The sequence below is a fragment of the Melopsittacus undulatus genome, chromosome 9, assembly GCF_012275295.1.
Source record: "Melopsittacus undulatus isolate bMelUnd1 chromosome 9, bMelUnd1.mat.Z, whole genome shotgun sequence".
NCBI lineage: Eukaryota > Metazoa > Chordata > Aves > Psittaciformes > Psittaculidae > Melopsittacus > Melopsittacus undulatus.
In genome coordinates, this window is record NC_047535.1 from 23,360,222 (window position 1) to 23,373,236 (window position 13,015).

At 42.9% G+C, this 13,015-nt stretch overlaps 1 protein-coding gene across 1 annotated transcript in view; it reads left to right on the forward strand.

The window, feature by feature from the left end:
* Nucleotides 1-13,015, forward strand: part of WNT7A (Wnt family member 7A) — a 36,145-nt gene that overhangs the window by 6,152 nt on the left and 16,978 nt on the right. The window contains exon 3 of the mRNA XM_034066422.1: nt 6,375-6,646. Coding sequence (XP_033922313.1) covers nt 6,375-6,646 — 272 coding nt within the window. The remainder of the gene's footprint in view (nt 1-6,374; nt 6,647-13,015) is intronic.

Below are 13,015 nucleotides of genomic sequence, written 5' to 3' on the forward strand. Positions count from 1 at the left end.
AAAGGACACAGTTTTGCAAACTTTGGTACAGGTGTATTCAAGAGAGGATTTAGTCTTCAATCATTTTCCAGAGCTTTTTGATTTGAAATACTGATGTAATTGTGTGTGTTAGGTTTTATAGTCCGATTCTTTGAATTACAGAATAAGAGACCAACTAAACAACCACTGCTAGCTCATCCTGAAAATCTTGCTGTTCTCATATTTCTCGTAAGATTACCTGCACAAGTCCATGGGAAACCAGGCTCTAAGTGCTCCTGCACTATTCAGTATTCAGTTTTCTGACTCAGTGGTGTTGCAAAACCCATGAGATACATGGAAAAGAAATACTGAAATTCACAAGCCTCTTGCTATCTATTCAGGCAAGGTCAGAACTGGTATTTCTGCACAGTTTTCAGCCCTGACAGCCAGCTCTTAATGTCAGATTCTTCCATGAGAACAGTTACTTGAAGGCAAAACAGAGACCAGGCTGAAATATGGCCTGAACATCCCAAACCCAGCATGCTATTGTAAGCCAAAAAAGTCAATCTATCTCAGCAGGGACTGTCACAGTAAGATAAAACATTGCCCCAAGGTCACTGCAGTTGGAATTCCCATCAGAAGGTTTTCATACCTGCCTTCAAATGTGTCTTGTGAGTACATGTTTCAGAGAAACAGAAAGATTACATTTCATTGGAAAGGTGGAAGAGTCTCTCCTGTTGGAGGGTCAGTACATGGCTCTTCCTGAAGCACGGCTTCTGAGGGATCAGAACCATCACAAAAGGGGAAACTATTGTCCCAACTCTGAAATACTGGCTGTGATGTTTGTAATGCACATGTCTTCAGCAGCAACTTCATACGTTTGAGGGTATTTTCAGTGTTTCCTCTCCAAGAATGTCATGTGTTGACAAAACTAAACTTCAGTTTGTGAATGTGGGCAGTGACTAAACCCCCCAGACTCTTGAATGTCTCTTAGAGCAACTCTACTTATTTTATTTCCTGGTACTAATCTTTGCAGAGAGCATGCTGCTGATACATAGAGAACTGCCATTTTCATTTCAAGTCAGTACAATATTTTAAGGCACCAAATGCCTCAGAAGTTTGATCCATTACAGAAGGGGGAAGACAAATTGGGGAGGGGTACTTCAGGGATTTTTTTTAAGCTACCATTTTTATTAATCACACATGCTAAGTTAAGGAAACAGAAAGCAAGGCTGTACATAGCCTACCAAGGAAGGAGGAGGCACACCCCAAAGTAGGCAGAGGATGAATCTGTTCTTCTTTTTTCCTAGCTATGAGTTATGACCTCTATAGAGAGATGTGAAGTAATGTTAGCTATGGCGCATAATTGGCAATGCACATTGTGTTTCCATCTTTCTATTTTCACAATCATATTTCAGCTCATGTCACTGCAGGTAACTCCCTCTCTGACCTTTTGGCTTTAAATAGCAAAAAATACAACCCATGTTTTCCAGGGAGATAAACAGAAATTTGTCTTTTTTATTTCACATCTTAGTCAGTTCATGAGGGGGACTGATGGGATGGGCCAAACTATTTAGAAACATACTCAGATCCTGAGAGGTACTAAACTGCTGAGCACCTGTTGACTTCCTGCAAGTAAACCCACTCTATCTTGCTAGCTTAGGTCCTGTTTCTCATGCAACATTAAGGGATTATGCAGCTTTTTAAAACTAAGTAAGTTCTTATTTCTAATCAGTGTGAATGAAGCTTTTTACAAACTGTTCAATTTTTTAGATGAAACTAAATTGAAAGCTAAATTAAAACCAGAATGCAGACCACTCTTTGCAGCTGATCTGCTTGCTGATCAGCCAAAGCCCAGTCACACAAACATTTATACCCAAAAGCAAAGATACACATGTGAGTATTCGCAGGATTAATGCTCCCAGGTATGGAAGTATGCTCAGTGTTAGGAGAGCCACCTGTCTTGGTTAATACTTACATTTGCACTTATCTGTCCCTTTGTGACATTTGACATAATGTGGTGGTGGTTGACTGTGCAGAGCTCAGAGACAAAGCCAGCTTGGGATTGTTGCATGCTGCCCAGTGAAGGGTCTAAAGCCAGGACTCCAGTGCTTCAGAGCATGATGTGCATCAACAGAGTGGAGCTGCAGGAATATTGGAGGCCATGGATGCCAAACTCTCTGCCATCAAAGCAATTGGAGCTGCAACACACTGAATACCTTATGGAAGCCCAGAAAGAGCAGGGACATCTTTGTGTCCGATACATGAAGAAAAGCCCCTATGTTCCAACAGCACTGAAGCACTTGTTTAGGCTGAGGACAGTCCCTGTGTGGATGGGGAAATGAAGCCAGGCTGGTGTCAGTGCCCATATCTCACGGCCAGGCTGAGTGCTGGTGGGTGACACTGCTGGGGTCAAGCACAGGGTGTGCCCTCCACTTCCCACCAGCCACTGTGCTTGAACATCACTTACAGTGTTACAGCAGTTATACCTGGCAACGCTGCTGTGGTTAGAAACCTGTCACATCATCAGCTTCATTAATGACTGAAGCAATCTCTGACAGACTGCTGCATCCTTTCCTGCAGCTACTACTGCTTGGAGTTGATCTCTGGCATGTGTTTAGCCTTTGCTTATTCCAGACAATGAGAAGAACATGTGATTTGGGAGCTGAAAGGATGGCTTACAATTTCTGTACACACACAGCCAACTCTCCACCTCTCTCCACAACTCCTGTAGGGCTCAGGCAGCTGTCATTCATTCTTTCTTCGGCCAATTTACTCATCACAAATGTTTTTATCTGCACCCTTGCAAGTCATGGGCTGTAAAAGCCTCAACAAAACCTCTTAAGTTGACCTAGTATCTGGGATCCTCCCACAAAGATGACTGTTTTTTTTATATGCATTTCTAAATTAAACTTACTTTTTTAAAAATACTTTTTTTTTTAAACCATAGCTTTAAATCCAGTTGCAATTTAAGGATGGGTTCAGTGAGAAACACCTGCAAGAAGGTTTAATTCCTGGATGTCCACCCAATGTGTCTAGTGAATAGCTCACGTCAATGAGTACATTTTATTTAAGCTCTCTCCAAAAGGTCTTTTCTGATCTCACTGCTGAAAACATACCAATTTACTCTCCCAGCTACTGCCTGGTCTTCTTCTGAGCCATCTAGAGAAGGTAATTACTGCAGATTAGAGTTTTCTACACCCTGTCAGTCATACAGAAGAGCAAACCCCTTGATTTTACCATCAGCCTGCTGACTATTTTGCTAGGAAAGAAGTGTTTTGCTTATTCTGGTCACTGGTCAAAGCAGGCTCTGTGTCTCATATGGTACGATGCATTGCTGCTACTTCAGTCCTTTCTTTGCCCTATGTTTTGTGTCATACCTCCTGCTTTGCTGAATTTCTTTGTCTTCCTGCACCAGAGGTGCTGTTCCCACCTATGAAGTATTTTGTGATGCTACAGTTACCATCACCTTCAGCTTAAAGTAGATACGAGAGTTTCAGTACAGTGTTGATACCAAAGCCTGACCTTTTTCTAGCACTAGGATCTGGAGGTTTTTACTACTTACTTTTCAGAGGGAAAGTAAAGCACAGGTCTCAGCTGAAAACTAAACAAGAAAGAAGACAAAAGAGGATTATATTAGCCCAGTTGCCAAATTGTTCCAGAATCCAGCATCCAGCAGTGATGATATTGCACCTTTCAACCTACCCATGTTTCGAGATTAGACTGAATACGGAGCAGGTCAGCTGTTCTGGAGCATCAGCAGTCTCAGAGGAAACCACCCATTGCCTGCAAGCAGCAGCCTGAGGCTACCTTGTTAAAGCAGCGTTTCCTTCCGAGATCCTCCAAGCACCTCAGCTGTCTGCTGAAACCAGAAGCAGAGGAGTAGCATTTGCTATTTAAAAGTGGTAGGAAAGCACACGTTCTCATGTTATCCCATCTGGTGTCCAAAGCCCTGTTACACTCCTTTAGTATCTAAAGCATTGTCACAGAGGAGGCTCAAAATGAATTAATCCTCCCCCCTAGCCTATATACTGGCATTCCTACAGGCCAGACAAAGGTAGTGAAGCTTCAAAAAGTGATTTAATTTGTGGAAAAACAGGGATAGTTTGATGCAGATGGGACAAGCCTGTTCCATTTTATCAATACTGCACAAATGCCAAGGTGCTTCCTGCCTGGATCAATTCCTCCAGACACTTAGTTTACCTTGTAATTCTCTAGTTTTAAAGAGCTGCTCAACTTTTTCCCCAAACAAGACCAACTTATAAAATAACTTAATTTGTGTAATATATTTTACAGTCAAGATTGACACTGGGGTCTGGTTCTGCTTGTGGCAGTTTTATACTCCCTGCATTGCATTTTGCTCACTTCTAAGAAGCAAAAGAGCTACTTAGTCTTAAATATGTTGAGTATGTCAGGTTAAAGTGATCTCCCAGTGTTTTTTATTCTAGATCTTGAAAACAACTTGTGATAGAGCAGAAACCATCTAACCAAAGGAAAACCAGAACCAGATGCAAATTTCACCAGAAACCCAGTGTAATGCATTGCTCCCCTCTGAGCAGAGAAGCTGGGACTTCTTATTATACCTTGCCTTGTTTGTCAGTGCATTTTTCCTAGTGTTTTATTTAAAATAGTGAGGATATTGTTGAGGATAAACTGGAGGAAGAACTACAAGGTGCCCTGGCTGTTCCTGGTGAATTCACGCTGGAGCGGGACCCAATTTCCATCTGCCTCGTCTGGTCTCCATACACAGAGGCACTGAGAGCACAGCTCCAAATCCATCTAAATCCTGTGATTTCTATCCCACATTGAGATTTTCATAAAAAGCCATATGTTCTGGAAAGCCTCATCTGTGAAGTCCACAGTCCCAACAACTCAACATTTTGTGACTTTTTTTTAAATATAGAAAAACAAGAAATCCTTTGAGGAATAATGATACTTTACTACAAATTTCTGAAATACTGTGCATGGCAGTATTAGTGGGAATATTATCTATGTGATAAAAGGGTATGAAGTTGCCTATTAACAGATTTTATGTCATCTTGTTTTCCACTGGACTTCACATTTAGTGGCAAGTAAGAGAAGTCCAGATCACAGATGTGAAAGCTGAGAATGAAGTGCTTGTAAGATTTCTTTCCCAGGTAATGATTTTTTTTTGTGAAATCCAATAAACAACAGAAATGTGCTTGTTTCATGTATACTACTATTGCCAGTAGCTGAGCTCTACCAAAACTCCACTGCTGGGTGTTTGGAGAAGGGAAGCTGATCTTTTCATCTGCACCTCTCCTAATTAAGAGCCTGATTCTGATCCAATTGATGCAAGGGTAGATTTTGAACTTGGAGAAATAAGAGTAGGGGTAATTGCTTAGTTTGGGACATCCAAGATTTTTTTAAAGGGCTGTTTGACAGACATAGGTGACCTCTGCAAATCTCCTTAGGTTTTGAAGGGGCCCTCATGCATCAGAACTGGTTCTGAAAGACTCTCCGATCTTGTAGTATCCACATGTGGGAAACCCACATAGCAGAATGCAAAAAAGCTTCAAGAAGATAAATTAAATCATAGATCAAAAGTGAGAACCAAACAGAAGCCTGTTGTTATTATAGCCATGTTGTTGGTCCTTTCCAACCCTGAGTATCTTATGATTCTGTGTTGCACAAATCAATATCAGCTTAACCTCTTCCTCACAGCCCTCTGGGGAGGCTGTTACTTTGCCTTGCTTTCGTCATGCACCTGCAACAGGGTAGGGTTTTTTTTCCATCCTACCTTTGAAAAATTAAATTTTGAAATCTAAATTTTGGACATTTTGAAATTAAACCCAAAACTGATTTCATTGAGTCTGCACAAATATCACTGATGAAAACTTTGTGATACCTACAATGTAAAAATCCCATGTTCCAGACCAGTAAAGATATTTTCAGAACAAGATTTCTAACAGAGGTTTTCTTCCTGTAAGCAGAGGTTGTTTTCCTGTATAAATACCTTTTAGTGCAGAACTCAATTTCTAAATAAAATCCCATTTCTGATTTTTTAAGAAGTTTAATATGGTTGTTTTAGCAATTTCACACCCAATTTCACCTATTTTCCTTTTCTTTCTTTCTTTTCGAGCTAGAGCATTTGCCACCCCACCCTGTTGCTATAAAAAGCTTAGTTTGACTACTTCTAATACCATCTGGAAATACATAAATGAAGTTGCCTAGACAATACTTTATATCTTACTATCTCATAGACAGCTATCATTTCAGAGAGAGAACGTCCACAAAAATCAATACTTAGAAGAGTAGAGACCTGCTTATGCCTGCAGATTTACAGCACTTCTAATAATAGCCTCCTGATGTTTGCACGGAAGGACCTTGCCTATTTTTTTCTAACTCATGTCACCATGTTGTATCATGTATTTACAGCAGTGTTTTCATTTCAGGTAGCAGAGAAGCAGCATTCACATACGCCATCATTGCTGCTGGAGTAGCACATGCAATCACAGCTGCCTGTACACAGGGCAACCTGAGTGACTGTGGCTGTGACAAAGAAAAACAAGGACAGTACCATAAAGAGGAAGGATGGAAATGGGGAGGCTGCTCTGCAGACATCAGATATGGAATAGGATTCGCCAAAGTATTTGTGGATGCCCGGGAGATTAAGCAAAATGCAAGGACACTCATGAATCTGCACAACAATGAGGCTGGGCGGAAGGTAAGTCCCTCTGCTCTCCTCCCAGGCCATCTCCAGCCTGGGACTGGAGATGGGTTAGGTCATGGACAGTGCCTAGCAACTACAGTGTGCTTTAATGCTGACTTCATTTTACAGTAGACAAGTAGGCACCTTGGTGAGTTATACGAGCTGGCTGGATCATCTGTCCATCACTTATTTGTCTAAATGTTACTCTCTACAGCTGGAAAAAGAAAAAGTAAACAAACATTTTTAACTGCAAAGGCAAATGATACTTTATGGTAGAAAGGTTGCTGTTACTGTGTGGGTGAATGGGATTTTCGTCAGGTTCAGACATGAACTCATTTGAAAAGGGATCGTTTTCAACCCAACTCTTTAAACCTTGTTCTTTGTGCAAGGACTACATCTAGAAGTATTAAAATACTTTAGCAAAAAGGCCACAGGCTGACTCACTGTTACACCATTATATGGATTTGCTTTATCATTCTGCACAGCAAGATGCCTGCCCCCTCCCCATTCTTTTGAACTGGGTAGCTGAAAGCAGCTGCTCCAGAACCAGTGCTCAGGAAGACAGGAATTCAGCAGCTTCCAACACGTTTCATGTGGATCCTGGGCACTGAGTGCCCGGGTTTGCTGCCTTTGCTCTTTGCTCCACTCGGCCAGTTTTCTGATCATCAACAACAGCTGTTGCAGAAGCAAGACCTGACCTGATCTGTGCTCCTCAGATCCCTGCTGGTCAGGCCTTCTCCAGCATACCCTGAACAGTCTTGGTGGTGCAGGGGCTCTGATTTACACCAGTGAGCAGTGGCCAGGAACTGCCTCGTACTCCCCATGTGCAGGTAGTCCAGCGCTGCTCTCAGTATGGAAAGTGCTGTATTGCTAATCATATCTTACGGAATGAATGTTTTCATTCTCTTGCTTTCTGAGCTCTGTGCTTTACCTCCTCCACTGAGCATTAGTACTGATTTGAGTATTATGTTAGTGTGACTTAGAAGCAAATGGGAGAAGGAAGTTAGGAACAGCAGTAAATTTGTGGATACTATTTTTGTTGTAGTAATTACCTGTGGGCTCTGAGACATCTCCAGTTATGCTGGAGCCAAGTAGATTGCAAAAAAAAAAAAAGCCATTTCCACCCCAAACAAAAGCCTAACCTTTCTTTTATTTAATGCTATTGTAGTAGTTTTATAGATGAGATTACGGTTTTTACTCTGTCTAGTATCCCCAATGCCTGCTTGTGTCTGGTTCTCTAGTGCAAACGCAGTACGTCAAACCACTAGCAAGATTAACACTGAGTTCCGAGAATAAATCAAGGACTACCCACTAATATTTGCTGAACAAATGACCTGAGATCTTTATTGCTTACTGAGAAACCTGGTAAAACACCAAGATCCACAGTCTGCTCTTTTACACAAGCACAAATCCACTGAAACTGCAGAGGAGTTTCACCTTAGTGGGAAAGGTACTTCCTTGAAAGGTCTGCTTGAGTTCAATAGGTGCTGGCAGTTAAAAGATTCCCAAGAAATGACAGAGCAGCCTGCAGACGGCTGCATACAGAGATGGAACTGGCTACTGTCTAGAATTCTTTTCTTTCCAATATAAAGCTCAGAGATACAGAGAAAAGAAGTTGAATTTTTTCATCTCCATTATCGCCCAGGTATGGGCCCAGGGTAGGGAAGGAGGGCAGCTGGTCCTAGAGATGGCCTGTGTTCAGAAGCCTTGAGGACATGAGCTCCCTTGTATTTCTCACCTATATGTGTACAATTTGCTGTGCTAAAGGACTGTGCCTGGAAGACTGAGCTCTGCACATTGTTACCTGGGAGAACAGTAGTGTGTGCTATCTCTGGCCATCTGCCATTTCTCCAGCAGGCTCAGGAACTGTTCTGATCTAGAGATATTTCTACTCTTCTTCCTGCATCCCTTACAGAGCAAAATTACTGATCTTTGTTTGAACAAATCTCTGTTTGAAATCTTCAGGGGAAAGAAGGAGTAACATGACTGGGAAGAGGCACATTCCTCCACCATCCTGGAGAGAATGAATAAATGATGTTTTTGCTAGCAAGATTCCTTTCAGGCTTTGCTCTTATGTGAAAGATCACAGTACTTAAAGACAATTGGCAGAGGGAGGCCATTATGGGTATTTGGCAAGCTAGGTCTCTCACAACCTAACCCTTTCACAACAAAGACCGTCTTGTTTTGAGGTGGTACGCTCCGTTTTGGAGCAATATGGATCTTATCAGTCTCCATACAATCTATTCTTGGTGGCTTTCCTCTGGGCTACAAATTCTTGTCTAGTTTTACTTGCCCGTGGCTAGTTTTTTGATTATATTTATGCACGTAGGAGACAGACTGGCACCTACTGGCCTTCCAGAAATAAAACAGATGTTCAATTCTTATTGATTTGTTATCTGCACCTGTAGTCACTGCTATACAGTTCACAAGCCTGTCCCCTTCACTTTGGTCTTGCAGTGTGAAACTGTACTGTGTGCTGTACTCACTGCTCTGGGCACTCACAAATGACCTGTGGAATGGTTCTTCTTTAGGATTACACCAGCTGCAGAGGATCCAGGTTGTACTCTAGTAAATCATACATGTGTTATTATCTAGTTGACTTCCTAGGAATCACTGGCACATTCATCTGTTCCATCTTGGTGAGCAAGAGATGACAGACTTTGCAATGCAGTGGGCAGGCCCGCTGGGCATGAGTTGGACTGCATAGTATAAACCTGCAGAGAATCAGGAAAAGCCTGATCCAGACATTTTAGAGATCTTAACTGAAGACTTTCCACCTTCCCATAGTCTTGTTTTACCTAGGCAGATGTCTCTCTATCTCCCGTGGTGCCCACAAGTCTCTTTGAATCATAGAATTGTAGAATCAATCAGATTGGAAGAGACCTTAAAGATCATCCAGTCCAGCTGTTACCCCAGCACTGCCAAGGCCACCACTAAACCAGCATGACTTTTCCAGAGCAATCTCACAGTTGTCTGTCAGCTCTTTCCAGAGATGAATGAAAATTGACTGTGCCACGTGTGGAGGATTTTAGAGGTGTCAGGTGGAGAATATCCATGTGTTTTTATCTCAAACAGCCTTGGTAGTGCAATGCTTGGAAAACACTTGTGTGCATGCCCAGGGCACAGTGAGAAGCACTTGTACGTGAGATCGGCGGGTGTGAAATGTCTCCACTTCCAGCTGCTCCCGCACTGCAAACCAATGCCAATGATGCCAATGGTTCCTGCAGGATGACACCTCCACTGCTGGGGTGGAGCCAGCAGGCCTCTCACTCTGTTCCTCTCCCTGTCTCGGTGACAAACTGCCAGGACTCAGCTCTGTAGCACACAGGCACAACTTCAAAGTTCCCAGGCTGCTTGGAAGGGAAGGGACAGAGTTCAGAACAGGGGTCACATACACCCTACACAACTGGCCCCAAGCAGCCCAAGAAGCCTCACATAATTTGTCAAACCTACTGGAGAGCAGCTATTTCTGGCCTCCAGAAGCAGAGTTTAGGGTGTCTTTCCTCTTTGAATTAGTATTTCCTGAAATGCTGATTCACTGCAGGAAGAAGCAAGCAGCACACGGAGAACAGGAGGAGAATTTGTAACAGCTGAGTCAGAAAAGAGAGATAAAGCTTGAATTAATTTAAAGGCATAATCCTGATTTGCCCTGAGAACTTCCATGTGCAGGGTTATAATTGCAAGGCTGAATCATCTGTTTGCAAATTTGTCTTCTCAAGTATAAAGTTACTTAAATTACTGCAAGTAACACAATAATGTGCGTCTGAGAGTTATTTATGCTCCAGGAAATAAAAAAGTTATCCTCCAAGTTATGCTACTAAAAAATAGCAAAGTAGGTACTGAAAGGTTTTACGCATTTTGGCTGTAAATGTTCCATTTTGACAGCACGGCAAGGTACATGACCAGATTGCTCTCTCCTCTCTTTTCTCTGTGACATTGAAATTCCACGAATGGCATCTTGCATCAGCGTTGCATCATATTAAGTATAATGCAATATTATGAGTCATTGTTATAAATCATGGGCACAGGCTGCATTAGAAAGCTTTTGCAATTCAAGAGCACATCAAGGTGGATTCTTATTCAGTGCTTGTCTTTGGAGCATACACAGGTGCACTAACTTTGCCATATACCTTCATCCTCTGAATTGGGAGCATTCCTATTTTCCCTTTCAGCTCTCAGGCTTGCAGGAGAAGTGCAGTACGTGCCTAACAGAGTTGCTGCAAATATCAAGCAAACTATGAGAAAACAAAAGGTGTTTCTGAAGTGGATCATGCAATGATCATAATAGACTGAAGTGTTCAGTATTGTATCCTTTAGGGAAAACTGTAATGATGTTAATCGTCTGCATTTGGAAAGCACGGTGTTTAGGAGTTCTCTCAAGCCATTCTTTGAAGCCTCCACTTATATGGCACTCTCCCCCTCACCTCCTAGCACTTCTGACCTCAGAAGGAGATTGCTGCCATGTAACTTTCCTGAACTTCCAGTTCTTGCATAGCATGAAATCATCACGCAACTGCAAGAATGTAACTGTTCTCTAGAGGAGATAGCTATTTCTACTTCATTCAGCATACCTTTAACTGGCCTACTAGCATGAAGACAAGAAGCTTCACAGAGCACAAGCTCTTGCAGACGAACCACTTGAAAGCTTGTAAGCATCTAGCACATTGTTAGAAAAGAGACAAGACTGATAAAAGAGGCAGCCAAACATTTGAACATCTGTCACTTCTGAATATAGGCCTGACATTTTGGATGTTTAATATTTCTGCCTGAACTAGGTCTGAAAGCATGTGAAAACATGGCACTATTCCTGCTTGCAGCCATGGCTCAGTTCAGCTGCTTGCAGTGGAGGGGGATTGCAGCCCTGCTGGGGTGGTCATGCCTGAGGAAGACTGCAGCATTCCAGGGGACCCCAGCATTCCAGGGGCTCCTGAAAGGAGCTCTGTTTCCAGAAGATGACTAAGGATACACACTGCCTAGCTAGCAGGGTACAGTCAGTGTGCTGGAGGACACAGGGCCCATGATGGGACCAAAAGATTCCTTTCCATGTCTGTACCAGCTGTAATCTGGTGCTAAGCAATGTCTGCAAACAGCACAACTGACTGATAGTGACCAAACCCGTGTACTTCTGTATTCATCTGTCTCTCAGCTCCATCAGAAAGAATGTCTCTAACGGCACATGCACACCAGGATAAAACTTGCCTGTGTGGAGCGGCTGAGAATTACCATTGACTCCAGGGAGTCTAGAGACCAACTCCGAGCAGAGCACTGGGTGAGGTTGTGCTCATAGTCCTGGCACCAGCCATCAACTGGTATTAGAGTATCAGCAGCAGAGCCACATGCTTCTTGGAGTCCAGAACTCAACAGTGCCCTTACAATTGCACTTCACATTTCAACAGATTTTTCTTCTCCTTTTTTATTTTTGTTGTTCCTGAATTGTTCCTGATTTTTGTGTTCAGAAGCTTCTAGTCCTTAGTGTTAGAGATGCTTCTTAAACACAAAGCTGATGAATTATTTTCCTCTCTACTGGTAGATTCTAACTACTTGTGAAACGATTGAGAGTGGTTTGAAGTTGGGGAGGATTTTTGAGAAGTAACTTTCCACTTGTAATTACAATTCCTGTGAGGGATCATGGAGAGAGAGAAGCATACCTAGGACTGGTGCTGCCTGCTTGATCAAGAGCTTGTTCATTTACATCCAGGTCCCCTCACTACTCCCTCACTCGGACCTCCATTGTCAACAGATGTGTTGAGTGTGTAAGAGTGACAAGCACATGTGCTGCCCCTCCACACAGAATGTCCAAGCCCTTGCTTAGACTTCTTGCTTCACTGATAAGGGACCAGGAAAAGTGCTTTTAGGCTTCCATTCCTGTAGGCTGTAGGAAGATGGGGAGCTTGGTTTGTTGGCAGGTAAGTGCACCTTGCTGATAGTGGCAGTAGCAATTCTGACAGACTTCAACGGTAGCTGTTCGGACCCCTAACAAATGAGTTTGGTAGACATAGAATCACAGAATTATAGAATCCCAGACTGGCTGGGGTTGAAGGGATCTTAAAGCTCATCCAGTTCCAACCCCTGCCACAGGCAGGGACACCTTCCACTGGAGCAGCTTGCTCCAAGCCCCTGTGTCCAACCTGGCCTTGAACACTGTCAGGGATGGGGCAGCCACAGCTTCTCTGGGCACCCTGTGCCAGGGCCTCAGCACCCTCACAGGGAAGAGCTTCTGCCTAAGAGCTCATCTCAGTCTGCCTTCTGGAGGTTAAAGCCATTCCCTGTTGTCCTGTGCCTATATATGCCTATGTAGAATGTCCTGGTAGCTGGCTTGCTTAATTCAAGTGTACGGTATTTTGCATAGATTAAACTGGGCAGAAGGAGAAGGTTTACAAGAAG